The sequence below is a fragment of the Pteropus medius genome, unplaced genomic scaffold, assembly GCF_902729225.1.
Source record: "Pteropus medius unplaced genomic scaffold, Ma_sr-lr_union100, whole genome shotgun sequence".
Lineage (NCBI taxonomy): Eukaryota > Metazoa > Chordata > Mammalia > Chiroptera > Pteropodidae > Pteropus > Pteropus medius.
Window position 1 is genome coordinate 1,337,916 of NW_024354504.1, and position 19,446 is coordinate 1,357,361.

Genomic DNA, 19,446 nt, shown 5'->3' on the forward strand with positions numbered 1-19,446 from the left:
GGAAACTGTCACCGAAGCTAGCCTGCCGGGGAGGACTGGGGAAGGCGACAGCGGACGACAGCCGTTCCGCAAGCAAAGCCCTCAGCTGGGCGCCACACGCCGGGCACACGCGACGGGCTTCCCCATCGCTCCATACGCCTCGCCCCGCAACTTCAGCCGAACGTACGACTTCTGCACCTTCCCGCCCGAAAGCTGAGTGTCTAAGACTGGTTGGCCATGAAGGACACGAGTCTCCTATTTAACATGAGAACATTCTTCCCCGAGGTCCGAGGACTGAAGACTTGTTTTCTAGAAACCAGACTGTTTGACAAACACGGCACACAGAGCCTTAAACTTCGTCTGTCACAGGAGGTCAATTCCAGCCAGTCGCCTGGGGCAGCTATAACTCACAACGATAGGGCCACTCACGAGGTGGCCCGCAAGCCTGTTGGAAATGCGGTTCTCGGCCCGAGTCCGGAGCCGAGGGGCTGGGCCGCAGGGGCCCGCCCCGCCAGGAGCCCCCGCGCAGGCATCGCAGGGTTCTGAGTGGCGCGGACTGGTGTGGCCACCTGACATTCAGTCCAGTGACTTTGCGAGCTGCCAGAGGACTTAAGACTCCTGTCTTGCCGAACTCCCTAGAGGTCCGTCTTCAAAAACCCGTGACCAGACGTCATTTCTGAAAAGCAGTGCAAGCCCAGGTGAGCTTGGACGCTTTGTGTGGCTGCGACCCAGGAAAGGGGGCAGCGGCGGACAGCCCCGGCGTCCCCTATGAGGCCTGCCTGTGTCACCAGCATGAACCAGGTCACCTTCCCGCCCTGCACCTCGCCGCTGGCACACAGGACGCAGAGCAGAAGGCTCAGGGAGAAGCGTGCGGGCGCGTGCTGGCCCCGTCTGCTGCCCGGCCCGCTGCCTTGGTTTGGAGGCTGCAGTGCTGGCTGGGGTGATGAGCAGCGACTCCAGCAGGGAAAGGCGGTATTTTTGGTGCCTCTTTGTAAGCGTATCTGGCCGGGTTCTGGCCACCACGCACGAGGGCTGGGCGCAGCGTGTACGGGACCACCGCAGGGTGCTCGGCCAGCAATGGGCGAGTGCGGGAGGCGCTCCCCACGTGCAGAAAACACTCTGCGGGATGGAGACACCAGCCCGCCCTGCCACCATGTCCCTGCAGCCTGGGGACAGCGCGCGGCCGCGGGCCGGGGCCTCAGACACAGGCCCCAGGCGTTGCAGGCCACCGCTGTCCCCCCGGACAACCTCGCAGATGCAGCAGAAGGGGACCCTCTCAGTCTTAAAGGCTCAAAGTAAATGCCAGGCACCAACTCAGTTCTGATCCGTCCCCGATCTGCAATGCCGGCCCTGCCAAAGCTGCTCACTGTGACGAGACGCTTCAGAAAGGCAGCTGGCCCAGGGACGCCGCTCGGTCACGGTGCAGAGGACACTATGCGGCGGGAAAACCGGCTCCAAGTCCCCCCACAAACGCCGTGCTCCACACGGACTTCACTGTGAATTCCGCTGTTCACTAAAGCTTTAAAAGCGTGGATTAGAAGTATCAGTTAAAGCAAGCAGCTACTGGGAAAGTGACCTGAGTAATATCAGAAATCTTCAGTTTAGAAGGGGCGAGGAGAAAAAGTTGAAAGCCCTTTAAGATAATTAATTGGACGTCGTCTTGCTCTAAAAAGGTCAATGGCACAGCCGCAGAATGCAGGACGGGGCAGAATTAAAAGGGAAGCGGAAGAGAAAAGGGCACCTGGAGGTCTGGAGGGGCCTGAGGACACGCTCCCGCCCTCGGGGCTTAGCCAGCAGCTTTCCCCGCAGAGCCCCGCAGAGCCCCACCCAGGCTGGAGGGGCGCGAGCTGCCTCAGAGGAAGCTGCTGTTCCGGCTCCAGCTCTCTGTGCTGTCACCCGCTCCGTCGTCCTCTGTCTCTCCTCGGAGCACCCCCCAGACGGCAGTGTCCTTCCCGGTGTCGCCCTGTGCCTGGGACACGGCCACTGGAAACTACTTCCATAAACGGATCCTTCCCATGTAACATTCTCGGGGAGAAAATGCACACGCAGGTTTGGAAAACGGAACACCAGAGAGAAAACGATTTTCATCACAAATATTGGCATCGCCGTGGGGAACAATGGCTCAGACTCTGAGCCCTTCGGACCTATTTCCTTCTCGTCCTCATTCTCTGCAGAGATTCATCTTGTACTTTATTTATTAGTGATCATGTTATACGTGCAATTTTAACATTTCACCGACTCATCTAAAACCCTTAAGTTGTGATGCTTATGAGAAATTTATAACTTCTAATGCGTGAAAATACTGTCCATGAAGACTAACCAGGTTCAGCGGCTGTATCCCATGAGTCTGCCTTTATAATCAGCAATGTCACATTATCCAACCTAGTATTAGTACATTTGGATCACTTCTGATTTTTTCACAATCATATGTACTGTTAAAATAATATTCTTTATATACAAAGCATTTTTGATGTTTTGGATATAAAAATTATTGTTTAAATAACATGAACATTTATTTACTTATAAAGCTCTAGACTTATCTCACCAAATTTGTTGCCACACTGACTATGCCAGTATAAAACCCCTCATCGACATGAATGATGACTTCACTATGCCCTATCCGGCACGTTCTCCTGCGTGACAAAGGGCAGTCGGGCAGAGGCCTTGCCCCTTCGACGTGGCCTGGGCCAGCGCACGCCTTCAGGCATCATGGCCTTTGTGAGGGGCACAAAACTCGCCTCCATTTTCCCAGGGAGGAAAACAAAGTCCAGCAAGGTTAGTCCACTCGCTCAAGGTCACGTGGCCAGTGTCAAGCCACGAACTGAACCCTGATCTCGGAGTAGCCGATACCCTTTCCTCCACAGCGGCCAGGACAGCACGTGGGTCCCACTGCATCGACTGGCAGGGACAGCCTGGAACTGTATGTTGGCAGGGACTACGGCCCCATCCAGGCTCAGGTAGAGACCCTGCTACCAGCAGCCTGAGGAGTCACGGGGGCCCGGGCAGAAGGGGTGACGCTGACCGTGGGCCCCGGGCTGCTGCCCAGTCACTTACACTGTACGTCCCAAGTGGCCACAGAACCGAGACATACGATGGCAGGAAGGCTGCACCCAATGAGTTTAAATTACTGAACTCAACCAGCACGTACAGCTGCACATTTAAATCCCAATGAGTTTTATTTTGTTGGTGTGGCATTAGTTTTCTCAAATAGTGCCTGAAAAATCGATTCAAATGGTTAGGAAGCGGAGAGCCATTGTGATGAACACACACGCACCTGTCAGAAACAGTTACCTGATTATCGTATTTCAGAGACTGGGTCCCGACCAGGAACCGGATGGCGTCTGTCTCCGCAGTCTGCGGGGTGAGAGCACGTGCCTGCGGGCAGGAGAGAGTGCACACGCGCCGTCAGACTCCGCATGGCGCCCCACGCACTCCCGCCGCCCGCCCACCCGCCCGCGGGGCACCCGCCAGACAGCGTCGGCAACTTGGACACACTGTAAAAAGCCTTCCACCTTCGTACAATGAGACACAACAACCCCACTTCTGATGCGCTTACAGAAACAACTGTAAGTGGGCACAAAAGTTAGCACTGAAGATGGAAAGCGTGCTCATAAAACTGTGCTTTTGACACTGATGGGCTGGTTGGACAAATCGTTTTCCAACGTGGCCCCGGCAACAGCAGAGCAGGCGGCTTAAGCCGAGTGTCCGCAGGAAGCCGCGGACATGTGACACGGGACCACGGGGCGGCAGGGCACCGACGTGCTGGTCCCGGAACCGGCAGGCCGGCGCGGGTTTGCTAGGCCAGCACCAGGCCAGAGTACTGGCCCGCACGGCCCGCCACAGGCCCGGTCCACAGCCGGGCCGCCCGCGGGCCCGTCACGCCGAGCCCCTCCACACTGCTCACGTCCTCGCCTCGCTCACTTCAAAACGGCGAGAAAAGCAGTTTGACAGCCGTGCCGACCACGCAGCCTGGTGCTGGCAAGGTCCCCACACCGGTGGGCACCGAGGCCTGCTGGGCGTCTCCTGCACAAAGGCCTGGAGGTGGCCGCTCCACGCACGGCCCTCAGAAACAGGGCCGTGTCACACATCCCCGCCCACCCTTCCTCAACACACACGGCACACCGCGCATCAGCTACGAATGCACATTTCCGGAAAAGCAAGAAAACACGTGTCTAAAGGGGTATTCCCATCATCAGACATTTGAGGGAAAAAACCTATTTCAGCCAACCCGCCCACCCAAAGTTCTCTGAGAGGCCCTCTGCCCGTGTGCCTGCACCTCCTCAGCACAGCCTGGCGGCATGCTTTTTGGAAATTAGCAAAGTTGATTAATTCTTTATGAATCTGTACATCTTCTGCCAAAATGTACACACCTATACACAGAACTTTGCATGTACCAGCAAATTCACAGACTCTCTGAGTCCTATGCAATCCGAACAGCCTTGGTTTAAGAGAAAACGTCTCATAAGGAAGTGTCCTCGCCATTCCTGAAGGTCAAAAGCCCGACCACTCAAAGTGAGACTGAAGGGGGGATTAAGTGCCATCACTTTAAAACAGAAGAAAACCGAAAAGGAGTAAATTGCATTAGGGCGATTAGACTGAAAAAGAGGGGTGATTCAGGAATGCAGAAGCTACCTGAGTGACAATAATGAACCAGCACTCAATTTGCTTCTTTCTAAAGCAATTTATAGAGCCAAGAACGGCGTGCCTGACGACGAATTAACAGTAAACACGCACAAAGTGTCTGACTAGATCATCTGTTTCCGAAAAAAGTCGCTATTGCTTCAGGAAAGGGTTACAGATCTGAAACTGTCTTGTTCCATCCCACATGCGAAGACATTTTTTTTTTAATTAAAGAGAAAAAAAATTCTTACAAAAAGAATCTAATCTGCATCTTTAAAAATTACAATGAAATTTCTTAAAAGTTTAAGATCTTTCTAATACATTATTGGGTAAAATTACAAAAAATAATTGAGCCCTGGCCATTTAGGTGACAGATCTATATCCATGTCCGTAATTCTGCTTCTTTGATTACATGAATGATAAAACGACCTTTCTAAATCGTCATGATGATAGTTTTGAGGTGTTCCAAAGATCCTAACACAATAAGATCAAAATTTCATAGTATAATAGGTCACAGAAAATTTCCATGCATTTTATCCTAGTTCATCCTCATAAATCTACGACGTGGACAGGAAGACGGGATGCATAACATTATCCCACTGAGAAGATAAAGACGCCGAGGACTAGAGGGTGAAGTGACTTCACTGCGGTCACACGGCTTCTAGAACAGAGCAACCTAGTCCTCTTCCTACTGTGGTGAAGCAGGGAGCTCAGAACGCGGCCCGATGTTTACATATTTGGCCAAAGTTAGATCGTGGAGCACTTTATTATAACTCCACAAGTCTTTCCTAGTTTTCCAAAGGCCGTGGCCTTCTCTTCACAGAGCTGTCTTTCTAGACTACCATCCCCGTTTGGTGAACCAACCAGTAAGAGGCAACTGCAGACACCAAGAGCCAAGAGGACAGCAAGCAAGAAGCACCGAGAAGTGACCGCCAGTCCCGCTCAGTGGCGGGAGGCCTGACGGCCAGCAGAGGAAGAACTGCGAACATAAATTCCCTTGGGAATTCCAGACTCTACTCATTGCTGAGCAGGCTGAGCAAGTCGACGATCGCCCCGGATGACACCAGGCGGCAGCCAGACTGGCCCAGCTGGAGTTCTTCATCGGAGTCTCCCCGCTGGGAGCCATACTCCAGACAAGGCCAAGGCCACGCGAGAGGCCAGGCAGACAGGGGCCGTCTGCTTCAGGCAGTGGAGACACAGCGCCGGGTCAGTTCGACCTCCGCCATGAGTGAGCTTCCTCCAGGAGCGACCTCCTTCCCGAGAGCCACCCCCAAGTCACTGGGGTGGCACTGGAGCGGGCCGGAGAGCAGCTGAGGCACTGTCCCCGCAGAGCAGACCGACCCCTGGGGTCTAGCAGTCTGCCAGGAAAGGAAAAGAAAGGAAAGCAGGAAAGGCTCAACGCCCTCCCTGTGTGCTACTGAACGCCCACCTCCCGTGCCCCGCAGGAAACAGGCTGCGGCGCGGGGAAGGTTCTCGAAGCGAACACGCCGGAGGGCTGTGCGGCGGGCACTCAGAACAGAACCGGACATGGGCCCTGCTGGGGAAGTATGTACGTGAAGGCACACATGTGCGCGTGTACACAAAGTACGTGTGCAAATTATACAGGCTGCATGTAAGTTACATATGCACACACATCACATACGTGTGTGTCCACGTGTGCACACACAGAGCTGTCCTGAGCCACGTGTTTTTCAAGGGAGAAAAAAAGGAGAAAAGAAATTAAGTTAGAACCAAAAACATGTCTGAGTGACGTTTCTACCTCCACAACATAAATAATGAAAACAAAGCATCGAGATACTCTCCAAAGGAAGCTGAACCCTATGTCACCTGGCCGAGCTCCTGTGCTTCTCCTGCGCCTTGCTCTGTCCCGGGGGACACTCTCACCGGACCCCTCCAACTGCTTAGGCGAAGGCCTGCCACCGCTGAGAAGCGCCCCCTGCTGGTTGCCTGGCCCACACGGCTGGGCCCACGCTCGCCATGGCCGTGTGTAGCCTGAAAACCGGGCTGCGGCCCTGCTCGCTCCTGCTTTCCGTTACTCACACTGGCCTCAGTGACCCAGCCACAGGTATCAGGCACCTGCCAGGACAGAGGAGAAAGAAGGTACCTTTCCCGGCCCTGCTGCCTGCACCGCGGTGACACGCGCAGCCCTAGACACGGTGAGCGGGGTGTCTGGCTCACAAAGCAGAGAGCTATGAGGGGAGCCTGGGCCTGCGCCAACTTCTCTAAGACGCCACAGAGTCTCACTGCCCTAAGCCCAAGTGTCCTCAGTTTTAAAATGGGAAAAGATAAGACCTATGCCCAGGGCTGCTGTGACAATCACATGACTCTCACATCTATCTACTTATGAAATTCTACCAAAAATGGAACAAAAAGCCAAAGCTACGCAACATGAAAGCTGGAGGCTTTGTGAGAAACCGGATCCGACTGGAGCTGGAAGTGGAGACAGGGTTCCAGAACTGTCTCCCCGAAAAGGAAGCAGCAGCCTACTTGCCGGGTAACCTGAGGAGGCAGCCACGTGGGAAATGGTACTGCACAGCACTCAGCTGTCGAGAGCAAGGTCAAGACTCACCAGTAACACACAATGAAAACAGGAAGCCCTTATTTATTATGGGAAAGATGAACAGTTATACAAGGAAAAAAATGAAATCATAGTACTCTATTTGAATCGACAGTCAACAGTATTTACATAGTTGGAGAAACAAACACCCTGAATATGGAGTTGGCACACAAAAAACCTCTGATATTACTATGTTAGGGATGTAAAGGAAGGTCGGGCAGAGCATTAGGAAAGCTAAAAGTCTTCAAGTAATACGACGTCCAGTCACCAGATCGTGTCCGAGAAATGAGAGCAAGTAGTCAAAGACTAGAAGAAACAGTTTTTAAAAGGTTGAAAGTTGTCTCAGGGAATCAGATAAGATGGAAGGGAGTGTTTAGGGTCTGCCGATTTTAATGAGATTTTCAGCAACTCGACCTCTTAAATGACTTGTAAGAATTAGTTAGATTTTTGTAAGTTTTAAATTATATAAAATTTAAAAGGAACTAAAATCGCGAGCACAAGTCAAAAGTCCCTTCCGATGAGTGGAAAGATGCCAGTCACATGATACCAAGATGTTACCCAACTCAAGGGGTTCGCCACTTGGGGTGCTCTATTCAAGAATGAGAAGAGACGTGGTTGTTCTCAGGTGGTTTTATTCACTTGCAGCAAGCAGAGGAGACGGGATTCACATCCAAAGCTCTGACTCCCTCTAGAGAGGCTTAGCCACTGCTGATATATACTATTTGGTTAATTAATTTGGTTGATACCTTGGCAGGTGGCTAAACTTACAGGGATTTGGTTAATTACATGTTGATTTCTTTTTGCAGATGGCTAAACTCGGGTCAAAGAACCACCCAGACCTTGAGACTCTTGTCCTATATAAGAAAAATGTTCCATAAACACTAACGTTCTCGGCATTTTCTTACTTTAATGACCCCTCTGTGTCGGTGTGCTGCCTTGTATTTGCCCTAGGGGTTACTCACTGTACCCGCCAAGCCTCACCACCCTCAGCCAACGGTCCATAACCACATCCCATCTTTTACCATAACCTGTTTCTCCACAGTAATTTAAACATCACTGACAACCAAACCTCACTATAATTTTCGGTTCTTTTTACGTTTCTGCAGTAATGGTTCTTCAAATTCAAGAAAGTCACAGCCCAAAGAGATGTCCAAAGTCAACAAGTACAAAAATCAGCCACTTCCTCTAGGATTACAAAAAAAGAGCGTGCATTTGAGATCCTGCTTCCCAGCAGTTGTCATCAGTTTGGCTCAAATAAACTCTTATAATAAAAGAGTTTTTTAAAAGATAAAAAAGCAATTCAGATAAAACACTTAACACCCAAGGCAAGGATCAACTCCATCGATTTGTCAAAACCAAGAGAGAACATTTTAGTGACCCCAAAGACCCAGCACTGAAGATCAAAACCTCTGGGTTATTTAGGGGACCAAGAAGTTATTAAGCAGCACTGATGAAAGATGCCCACGTCAGGCAGCACAGGATCACAGAAACATAGCTCCCTGTACGCGCCCCCTGTATGTACCCCTGTGTGCAACTTGTTAAGGAGAAAGCAGCATAACTCCACGGTTAAGGCGCTCTAGAGTTGGAGTGGGTTTAAAGCCTACTTAGGTTAGAATCTTAGAGTCTCTCATTTTCTTACTAACTGACCTCGGACCACAGGAAAAAATAACATCGCTAATATGACCACACTGAGAATTAAGTGAAATATACATACTTTGCTAAGCAGAGTTCTCCACAAATAATTAAGTTCTCGATCACTAGTAGTTAAGGCACCAGTCTTGGAGGCCAGAGCCAGCTGTCAAACCCTGTAATACGGTTCATTACTCATAGGACGCTTGTATACTGCCTTGCATGGAATTTATCTGTAAGAATTTTGTCCCAATATAATAATTAGAACCTCATTTATTGAATAATTATTATGTGCCAGGCACTGTTCTGAGTGACTGAATTAAATGTGTTGACTCATTTAGTTTTCATAAAGCCACAGTGGGTACACACTCATTTTCCTATTGTACTGGCAAGGAAACTGAGGCCTAAGGTCATTCGTGTAGTAAGTGCGAGAGCCAGGTTAAAACCGCAGGAGCCATGGTGGCATCCCGGCTTTTAGTGACGAACACGGCTGCACCTCTCACTGTAAGCTTCTTGAAAGCAGAGGTCATTCAGATTTTTCACACACGTTTGCTGCACACATTATGCATGGGGTACTTCATAAGGCAGTGAACTATTTTTAATTTTCTCTATCTGTCCCTCAGTGCCTTAAGCATAACAGGTTCTCAGAAGCCATTTGAATGCAGGGCTCCAAAGTGCCTGACGTAATGCGACCTACCTGCCCTTCCAACTCATCCTCCTCCCTCCTTACTCTGTCCACAGGGCTTTCTCCCTGTCCTTCTAAACTGCCACGTACAACTTCCGCTTCAGTGCTTACACTAGGGGGGTCCATTCATTTCACAATCATTTGCTGAGCATCTACTATGTGACGGTCACGTGACTGGGCGCTGGCGCGTACAAGATGAAAAAGAAATAGGACATTCGTGAGAAAACAGACACAGTCTGTGTTTCAGGTAACAGGACTGCAACAACGCTAATTTCTAAGCCTTGACCAGTGTAAGATGTGAACGTTAGGGGGGCTGGGTGAAGGGTACCCGAGAACTTTCCACCTATCCTCGCAACTCCTGTAGACGCGGCAGTGTGTCAAGATTAAACAATTCAAAAAGAAAAAAGCAAAACAGAGTTCCTGCCCCCAGGGACCCCGGTTCTGGAGGAAAATGTGGACGAGGGAGTTCACCGAAGTTAGTGCTGGAAATCAGGCCCCACGTAACGCCCAGGACGAAGGGAAGGGAGGGGACGGCGGGCCGGCCACCAAGCCCGGGGTCGCGCTGCTACGCGGCCCCCAGCTGGTCCTGGACGACCCACTGATGTCACGGAGAGCCCCGGTCGGTGCTGGATGCCCAGGTCGCCCAGCCTCCGCAACCGCAGTGTCCTCCGCCGCACAGGTGCGCGGGGACCGGCGCCGGTCTCGCCTGCAAACCGCGGGCGCCGAGGCCCTCCTGCGACCCACCTGGAACTCCAGCCCGTAGATCACCGGCGCGTCGTCCTCCATGCTGCGGCCGCTCGCACGCCTCCGGCGGCTCCTTGGAACCCGCGCGACCTCCGTCCCGCGGCGCCGAGCCGGGAGGCTTTGAGGCCCGGCGCGGCTTCCGTACAGCGCACGTCCGCGACTTCCTGCTCCGTCATCACGTCCGCGACTTCCTGCTTCGCCGCCGATGCGCTCCCTGCCAGCGGCCAATGGCGGCGGCTCCCGGCTCGTGCGCATGCTCACTACGCTCCCTTCCGGGCTCCGCTCCTGACCGGTGGGGAGAGGACCCCGCGGGCTGAACCGGGCGGGGCGCGACCCGTGGTGGCGCGGAGCGGCCGGCCTCGTGGGTGGGGAAGTCGGCGCTCCGGCGTGGGCGGGCGGATGGGGAGGTGGGATGGCGCTCCCCCAGTCCGCGTTTTGGGGCCGCTTGGATGTCTCCTGCCGGCCTCCCCACCCACTCCCTGCCCCATCATCCCAGAATTCCCACCGGAGGAATGTGACCCCGTGTTCGTTACCGTTAGTAGTTTCCCCGGCGCGGGACACACGCTTTATTTGCGCTGTCGTAAAGTTCTTCGCTCCAACCTTGCGACTGAGGTTATTGTACTCCCATTTTACAGATGACCAGAGGCAAAATTCATTAACGTGGGGGGTGGGGGGCTAGGATGCATGCTTGATCTGTCACTCAATTAGTCTCCGTCCAGGATCCTTAAAGTTAGGGTCTCTGCTAATTCGTGTCCGAAGGCGCCCGGCACCTGCGTGCGGCATGGGTAAAAGATCGCCTTGCCGCTTTGCCAGTGCCGTGGTGAGCATCGGTGGCCGGCGTGGCAATGCTGGCAGCATTTGACAATGAATGGAAATCTGCCGGGAACACTCTGGCTTCCTCAGGAATCTCCGAGGACTGTCATGGTGGAGAAATTGCCTCTCAGACAGTACTCCAAACTGCTCACCTTGACACTAAACTTGTTATAGTGCCAACGATTCTAAGATCCACGGAGTCAATTGAGATTAATTATGAGCCTTTATTAGCCGGCCGGTGACTGACTCTCTACCACGAAGGGTTAGAGGAGGTCAGCCCCCAGCTTCCAGAGGAGGCAGCTTAGAAAGCCTCCTACTACATCCTCGAATAAGCAGATTACAAGAAGCGGAAGTTAGCCGTTAACATCTTGTACAGAGATAAATGTATCGGGGGACTCTCAGATCAAACAGGGCCTAGTAGACAGTTTTATTACTTGCACCTTGAAATGTGCTTCTCCTGGGGGCTGGCGCCTGGAGATAGCACCTCCCTGTGACTGAGTTACTACTCTTCCTGGGGGCTGGCGCCTGGAGATACCACCTCCCTGTAACTGGAGAATTTCCACTTTTACAGGCTGTGCCCTTGTTACCAAACTCAGGGGTTGCCAAGCTGCAGTGGTACAGGGTTATTGATCAGAGTGTACAAACTTTTCATTGAAAATAAGTTCAGGAGACCTAATGTACAAAACAGTAATAATATATCTTATGCTTGAAATGGGATATTTCAAGTGTTGTCACCACACATACCCCAAAAGTGGTAAGCGTTAGGTAAGTAGGTGACATGTTAATCATTTCGATTGTGGTCGTCATTTCACGATGTATATATTGTGTACCTTAAATATATACAACTTTCATTTGTCAAAAATACATTTTAAAAATTTATTAAAAAAGAAGAAATGGCCAGGTCTGGTTTGGCTCAGTAGTTCCAGTGCCAAATGCAGTGCCCGGCAGAATTACAGCCAGATGGATATCTGCCGGATCAATAAAGAGGTCTGGTTGATCACAGGAGAAATCAGGGAAGCAGAAGCACAGACGTGGGCATGCTATTCACTGGCTCCGCTAGCCTGAGATTAAGTCATGGAGCTAAGAGAATGCGGGATATTCTTACTGCTGGATCTAATCAACCCAGCTACTATTGCCATTATTACTGTTACTACCATTTTTCTCAATGTTATTACACATCTAGTACAGATACAGAGCAGAAAAGTTGAAAATACCGGTAGGTACTAAGACAAATCCCTGAAAACATAGTATTTCCAGGGTGCTGTGGCCTGCAGTAAAAAGCGCCTAAGGGTCTCCCTGCCAGCTGCCCTCGGCCACAAGGTCAGCTTGCAGTCTCTGACGTCAGAACCACTTCCCTCTCCACTACCAGGTGTGCGCTCCACCATCTCCCCACCAGGTGCATTTCCCTCCCTTTTCACACCTTGGGGCCAGGCCCCGCCCACCGCTGCGCGAACCGGAAACGCGCCGCGCTTCCGGCCGCGACAGGTGCGCCTCCGGCTCCTGCACTGGGCATGCGCGAGGCCGGCGAACGCAGGCGCAGACGCGGCGGGAGGCGTCCGGCCAGTTCTCCCTTCTGGGCTCCTTCCGACTTCGCCCCGGCTCGGTCACAGCCGCTGGTGACCCTCCCCGGCCCAGGTGGGCGGGTGGCAGGTGAGGCTCGGGGCCCGGGCCACAGGGCAGAATCAGGCCGTCCGTTCCCGCCGCCCTCAGCCCCAGTCCCTTGGGGGCGCCTCCCCGGAGTGCCCGTTGGGGGACTCCTTTCCGGGTGCACCGCCCCCCCACCGGCCTGCACCCCACGGCCTGCGCCCGGCCCCTCCTGGAGGGCCGGCCCCTGTCCCCCGCGGCTCTGCGCGTGCGTCTTCGCCGTGGGCCCTTCGGGGCGGTGTCGCGGACCCCGCGGACGCCCGGCGCTCACGGGCAGAGAGGGCCAGAGGTCCAGGTCCCAGCGCTGGCGCTCGGTGGCCAGCTTGGCCAAGGGGGCTCAGCCAGCCCCTAACTTCTCTTACCCCTGTTTGCTCGTGAGCGGAAAGTCGTTCGTGGTCGCCCGCCCCTACTCAGTGACGTGGGCGTAAAATGCGGTGACGTGTGTGACTTAAGTCACCTTCCAAAGCAGCGTCCAGGACTGAACCGATCGGTAGGGTATGTGTACAGGAAGACTGAAAACAGGTTCGTTTAAAAAGAAACAAGGCTCAAAGACGTGTTCTAAGGTGTTCCAATTTCCCACTCGACTGCAAAAGTTCGACCCCAAAGAATCATTTCCTTTCTTTTTATGGCTGCTTGAAGATCCCAGACCCTTTGGATTGAAGTCCTTTATTCCTTGTTTCTTTTTATAAATTCCGAAGAGAGCGCCGAGCGGCAGAGTCGGGCCCCCTGTGCGGTGGGCTGGGGGAGAAGGGGGGAACGCAAATAGGACGGCGCCGTGTTACTCCTTCAGGTCTCATTCTGTGGTTTCTAACAGCCTTCACCATCCCAAGACGTATTTCCATGCTTCATCGTGGAAAGTACAATGACTGTGGTCATGTACGTGCAGCTCGTCGCAGTTTTAAAAGTGCCTGTGTCAGTTACTGTTTAATCCCTATTATCCCAATTTCCAGATGAGGACACCGAGACTAAAAGGTGAGGTTATTTTTCAAAGCTCACTTAGTAGTGAAGCTAAGAGTCAAGCAGATAGCCGGAGCCTGCATTCTGTGCCTCTCCTGCCTCACCCCTGCCGCTCTGAATCATGATCTATCCTAGCAGCATTTCAAGGAGAGCCGAGGCCGAAACACCTGTGTGGGCATCCCACCAACATCAAGTATTGGCACTGTGACTTTGGGCAATCACTTGGCTTTCTCTGCTGTGTGGTGCTCGTAATACTGTATAGGATGGTTCTGAGGATTAAGTAAGATAAAGCATGTAAAATTCTTGATGGGTAGTGAGCGTTTTTACATGGGCTTTTATAAATACATACTAGTTAGATTTGGCATGGTTCTTTCACCGTTTACATTTTTCCCATCTGGTAAAAGATTTATAATTCCAGAGTCTGATGTCCAGAAAGGGAACCTGAACAGTGGTAGTTTTCATTGTTAGTGAATTTAAATTACTCGAAGTTATTATTAAAAACGTGTTAAGGAATTAATTAAGCTCGTGCCAAGCACTCAACTGGGCAGAGAGAAGTCGGACTCCCTTGCTAGCATTTTGATGGCGTCAGCATAGAGAATCATTGTAGATTTAAGGAGAGAGATTTTATTTGGGCCCATTTGAGGACATTGCCCAAGAAGCCTTGAGACTGCTTCAATTTTAGCAATGTGGGGGGACGTTTCTATATGCAGTCGGACAAAAATATACGTGTCAGCAATTTCAGGTACACACATTCAAGGAATAACACTTTTATGTCAGGTGGAGAGATTGTACAGACGAGGAAGCGTCATCACGCACCCAGAGTTGGGAGTTTCGGGAAAGGGGCTGGAAGCACTTGCATCTGTATTTTTATCAGGACACAGAAAGAACAGGCACTGCCTTCTGTGATCATTTATCGTTTTCACTGGAACTATTGGAAGGTGTCGTATACGTGGCCACCCCGTGGAAGGCCTTGGTCAGGCGTTGGCTGCGTTCCCTTGGTTACCGGCCAGGCTGGAGCAGCCGCTGACACACTTTCCTTTCTCGGTGGTAACATAAGCTTATGACCATACCTATCGCTTAATGACAGTCGTTGGCCAGTACTAGTAAAAATTTATGTCACACAGATAAGAACAGATACCTGTGCTTTTCCATTTTTTAATTTGGAAATGTAAAGACTGCACGTAACATGCACGGAAGATGTAGCGATCAGGTGCCAATGCGACCTGCCCTTCCAGCACCCGCATCCGAAGTGGACTGTGGCCAGCAGCTCTGAAATGCTTCACGTGTCCCCCCATCAAGCCTCCTTCCCCCTTGCTTTTGTGTTCATTTTCCTAAAATAGTATATTGTTTAATTTACACAATTTGAACTTTATATGGAAAATCGTACTGTTTATTTTTCTCCTTGTGCCCTTTGCAAAATTAGATTTGTGAGACTCACACACCGTGATGCATTTGTTCTCACTGCTGTTTAATGTTCCGATTGCGAATGTGCCACTGTTTATCATCGTGTCTCTGAGCACTGGTCGTTTCCAGGTTTTTTATTTCGGGGGTTTTGGAAAGGGGAAGTATTTCGTTTGGATTTGCCGTTCACACACATCCACAGTCATAGCTTATGGTGCCATGTGCAAGAGTCTCTCTGCGACATATGAAGTTATGGGCAGTGAGACTGTATGTTGTCCCAACTGGGACTCTGGTGTTGAAAGTGGAAAGAGGTTACTTCCTTTTACCGAGATGTGGGCATAACATGGAGTTGTCCTGGAAAAATCTGGAAGTATAACTGTTGGAGTGCTAGGGTGGGCATGCTTGTGAAATGTGCCTCCCTTTCAGCCTGTTCAAATCTTCAGCCTGTTTTTCTGTTGTATCATTTACTGTCCTATTAATTTGTAGGAATCATTAATACAGTCTTGATATTAAGTGTGAATAGCAAGTGTACAAGAATACTTATACTCTGCTGCTAAGTAAGTAATTGGTACATCCACTTCGTAAAGCAATTTGGCATTATCTAGTGAAGACGAAGCGTAGTCTGTATGATCCAGCGTGCACACTTTTGATATGGAGAAATTTGCACACGTACACCAGGAGACGTGTATAAGAACAGTAACAGGACTGTTCGTAGTATCAGAAACCTAAAAACACCCCGAGTGTCCACAGCAGTCGAGCAGATGATATGTTGTGGCACCACCCCACCGCAGCGTCATCACCAGAGCGCCGAATGACATCTAGCTTCACACCACTTAGAAGGTCAAAGTGGGGAGGAGACATAAAGTTAGAAACCGAAAAAGTCTAACGTGTTGTTTGGGAGGAATGAACATGGAAAATTAAAGAAAAACAAGAGTATGACAAATTTCAGGCTGTTACCTCCGAAGGTACTAGGGTATTGTCTTAGCCGCAAGTTATAAATATTGTGTTGTATCCAATCAACATTTAATTAAAATTGTTTATAGAAACTGTACGTTCAGAAGAGAAGGGGAAGTATAACAAGAACCTTCTAAGGTCTTCTCGTGTAAATGTGAGAGAGCTCACACGTGGCTGCCGCAGGCTGCCCCTTTCTGTCCAGCCGCTCCTCCGCGTGCCACGCTTCCTCTCTCCTTGGCGTCTGTGTTACAGTCACTTTCCTCTCGATGTCATTCCCTCACCTCGGCTCCTGGAGAGCAGGGTTAACGTGGCTTTGCCCTGGTGTCTGCGGCACGGTAGCACTGGGTGAGGAGCGGTCCCTGGTTTGTGGGACGTTTCCACCCAGTGCAATGGCAGTGGTTTTTCATGAATGTGTGGTTTCTATGCAGAAAGCAAGAATAACAGTGTAATTTTTCCTCTGAACTGGGCGGCTTCTGTGTAAGCATCATCACCAAGAAACAGAAGTTGATTTTCTAAATTAGATTGGATTAGAAACAATGTATCTGAAGACCATCAAAACATAGTTACAAACTTAAGCATTGACTTGAAAGATGGTTACTTTTTTCTTTTTTTCAGATTTCTTTAAAAACATTTGAGGCAAACTTGTAAACCCAGAATTGCTGTGTGGGTTTTGCCCTTTGCCTAGCTGTCCTTCAGAAAGGCTACATTCTCCTTATCAGTAAATAAGTTTCCCCAAATTTACTTTTAAAATCTTTGTCTATTTCATAGGCAAAAAAAAAAATCATAGTTTTAATGTGTGTTTCTTTAATGATCACAGATGCAGTTATTGTCCAAGCCACGTAACAACTGTGGTTGCATAGTGATGAGCCTTCTCGTGTCCTGTGCGAAGTAGCTCCCGGTCCTCTGTGGACAGTTCTCCTAGGTGCCCATTGTAGCCTGTCTTTCTCGCATCTTGTAATACCTGCCCGTTAACCTCAACTGGCAGTTATTTTTGCTTATTTTAAGGTTTTCCTGTTCTTCCTACATATACAGAAGACTGTGATCGCTCCAGTTCCGTTCCTTATCTTTTCCTGGAGTCGTGCGGACTGGTCTTCTGTCCTCCAGTGTTCTGTACACCGATGTGCTGTGGGAAGATCCGGAGTTATCCTCCGGAGTGTTCTTATTCCGGGCAGGGCTCGGAACCAGCCCGCAGTTAACTGGCAGCACTTACTGGCAGCTCCTGGGTACCAGGCACTGTGCTAGGGGCTGGGACACTTCAGTCCTCAGGGGTTTAGTCCGAAGGGCCAAATTCTCTTCCTGGCCATGTCATTTACTGACAGTGACTTCATTTCTCTGATTTGTAGTGTCCTCCTGTGTCTGGCGGCCATTGCTGGCTATCTGTTCAGTTGGTAAGAGGCGAAACAAAGCCACGCTTGTGTTTCTAGTGTCTTCATGCCCGGCCCCCACTTCCCGCACAGGGAGGACCCAGGGGAGAGCCTCACGTGCGGGGCACTCACACACTGATGTCCCTGGGGTAGCCTGTAGTCTGGGCTCGCCGAAGCGTTATAAGAAAAGGGCTCTTGTTCCTTTCCTTTGTATTTTTGACTCATTTATAGTTAATAATTATTGGATGAATGTATAATAAATGGAGAATTAGTGACCGATTGTGCCGGACAGGAAACTTCTCCAAAACGTTTAACTTTGATTATCTACTCTAAATGATCTTATCTTTGGATTTTAGGGTGATCCAGGCTATAAAAAGGAAGGACAGCTAACTTGGAATATTGTGATGAGAATGTTGACAGGGAGAAGAAAGGAATCTTTGATCAGCTAAGTATAGTTTTTGAAAGTCAAAAAGGCCCTTGGGGCAGGGAACCTTCAGCTGTCATGATTTTCTTAGTTTCCTTAACTTCAATTTGTTCACTATGAGGATAGAACGATGTACAGAAACTTTTGCTCAAAAAAGTTCTTTCAAAGAAGGAGCGAATAGTGTTTTCGGAGTTCGAACTCCTCGTTTCATTCCGTGGCCTCCGTCAACCAGCGTCACCCCAACGCTTCAGCTTCAGCTGGTCTTAGTTTCTCACGTTCCAGCCGTATGGTTCTGAGCTGCAGAACCCCTGGAAGCTTCAGTTCCCTCGTCTCCCCAGGGAGGGAATCGGTGTCCATCTTACAGGGTGGTTCTGAGCACCAAGTAAGAGAACACGTGTGCCGTAGCTCGGAGCACGCCAGGCGCATGCGAAGCGCTGACGTGTGGCATCGAGCTCTGTCGTCAGCTCCCGCCGTCCCCGGGCCCCGGCGAGCACGCCTTTGTTTCCTCCCCGTTCCTTACACGCGTGCCCTCTCGCTGTCCCAGACGCCCAGAATTAAGCAGCATTACTGGCTCAGGAGAGGACGAATTGAGTATTACAGATTGGAGGGCCTCGGGGAGGCTTTGTGGGAGAGGGGACTTCAGCCGAGTCTCACAGAATCAGTGGGGTTTGAAAGGCTGGAGCCCTCACACCCACTGGGATGGCCGCTACGGCTACACTCAGAAAGACAGAAAATGACGAGCGTTGGCAGCGATGTGGAAAAATTGGAATCCTTGTGCACAGTTGGTGGCAGTGTAAAACGGTGTAACCACTACGAAACATAGTTTGATAGTTTCTCAAAAAATTAAACATAGAATTGCCATATGACCCAACCGTTCAGCTTCTGGGTATATGCCAAAAAGAATTGTGGGCAGGGTCTCGAGATATTTGCACACCCATGTTCACAGCAGCAGTGTTGACAGTAGCCAAAAGTTCGGTGTAATCTCAGTGTCTGTTGATAAATAAATAGATAAACTCCTGTGTGCATACAGTGGGGTATTACTCAGCTTTAAAAATTAAGTACATTCTGATATATGCTACAGCATGAGCCTCGAGGAGTTTTTGTAGGTGAAATAAGCCAGATACAAAAGTATAAATACTATGTGTTGCCGCTTACATGAGACACATAGAATATTCAAATTTATAGATTCATAAAGTAGACGGTGGTTGCCGGGGGTGGGGTGGGGGCTGTTTAACGAGTACAGAGAGTCGGTCCTGCAAGCTGAGAAGAGTCCCAGGGACAGTCACAAAGGCCGGCCCCACAGCCTGGATGTGCATGGTGCCCCCGACCCAGCCGTGCACTGAAAAGTGACTCAGGTGGTGAATCTAGGTTGTTTGTCGCTTTCCACAGTAGTAAATAAATGGCCAGAGAAGTAGAGTCTCCTGAATCCTGAGTCATCTGCATAACTGATGAACGTTTGTTAAATAGACTTTTTTCGGCGCGATCTTCGGTTCACTGCAGATGTAAGCAGCAGGTATAGAGATGGTGCGCACACCCGCGGTCAACGTCAGGATTCCCTCTTGGTGGCGTGTCACCTGCGGGTTTGGGAAAATGCAGTGACGCATTTACCGTTATAATGACACGTATTCAGCGTTTTTATAAATTAAAGACAGTTTTAATCTGCTTAGTGGTAACT

General features: G+C 50.5%; 2 protein-coding genes across 5 annotated transcripts in view; one reads left to right on the top strand and one right to left on the bottom strand.

Annotated features, from left to right (window-relative positions):
- The window catches only part of EIPR1 (EARP complex and GARP complex interacting protein 1), an 83,212-nt gene extending 72,836 nt beyond the window's left edge, over positions 1 to 10,376 (bottom strand). The window contains exons 1-2 of the mRNA XM_039855036.1: positions 10,215 to 10,376; positions 3,271 to 3,354 (exon numbers count right to left, since the gene is read on the bottom strand). Of these exons, the coding sequence (XP_039710970.1) occupies positions 3,271 to 3,354; positions 10,215 to 10,256 (126 nt within the window). The 5' untranslated portion in view covers positions 10,257 to 10,376. The remainder of the gene's footprint in view (positions 1 to 3,270; positions 3,355 to 10,214) is intronic.
- Positions 10,377 to 12,557: 2,181 nt separating this feature from the next.
- Positions 12,558 to 19,446, top strand: part of TRAPPC12 (trafficking protein particle complex subunit 12) — a 36,009-nt gene continuing 29,120 nt past the window's right edge. The window contains exons 1-2 of one of the 4 annotated variants that reach the window (XM_039855040.1): positions 12,558 to 12,677; positions 17,704 to 17,791. The gene's annotated coding sequence lies outside the window, so the exon portion shown is untranslated. Of the gene's footprint in view, positions 12,678 to 12,700; positions 13,194 to 17,703; positions 17,792 to 19,160; positions 19,285 to 19,446 lie in introns of those variants that run through there. The other 3 variants (XM_039855038.1, XM_039855042.1, XM_039855039.1) reach the window with 3 other exon arrangements.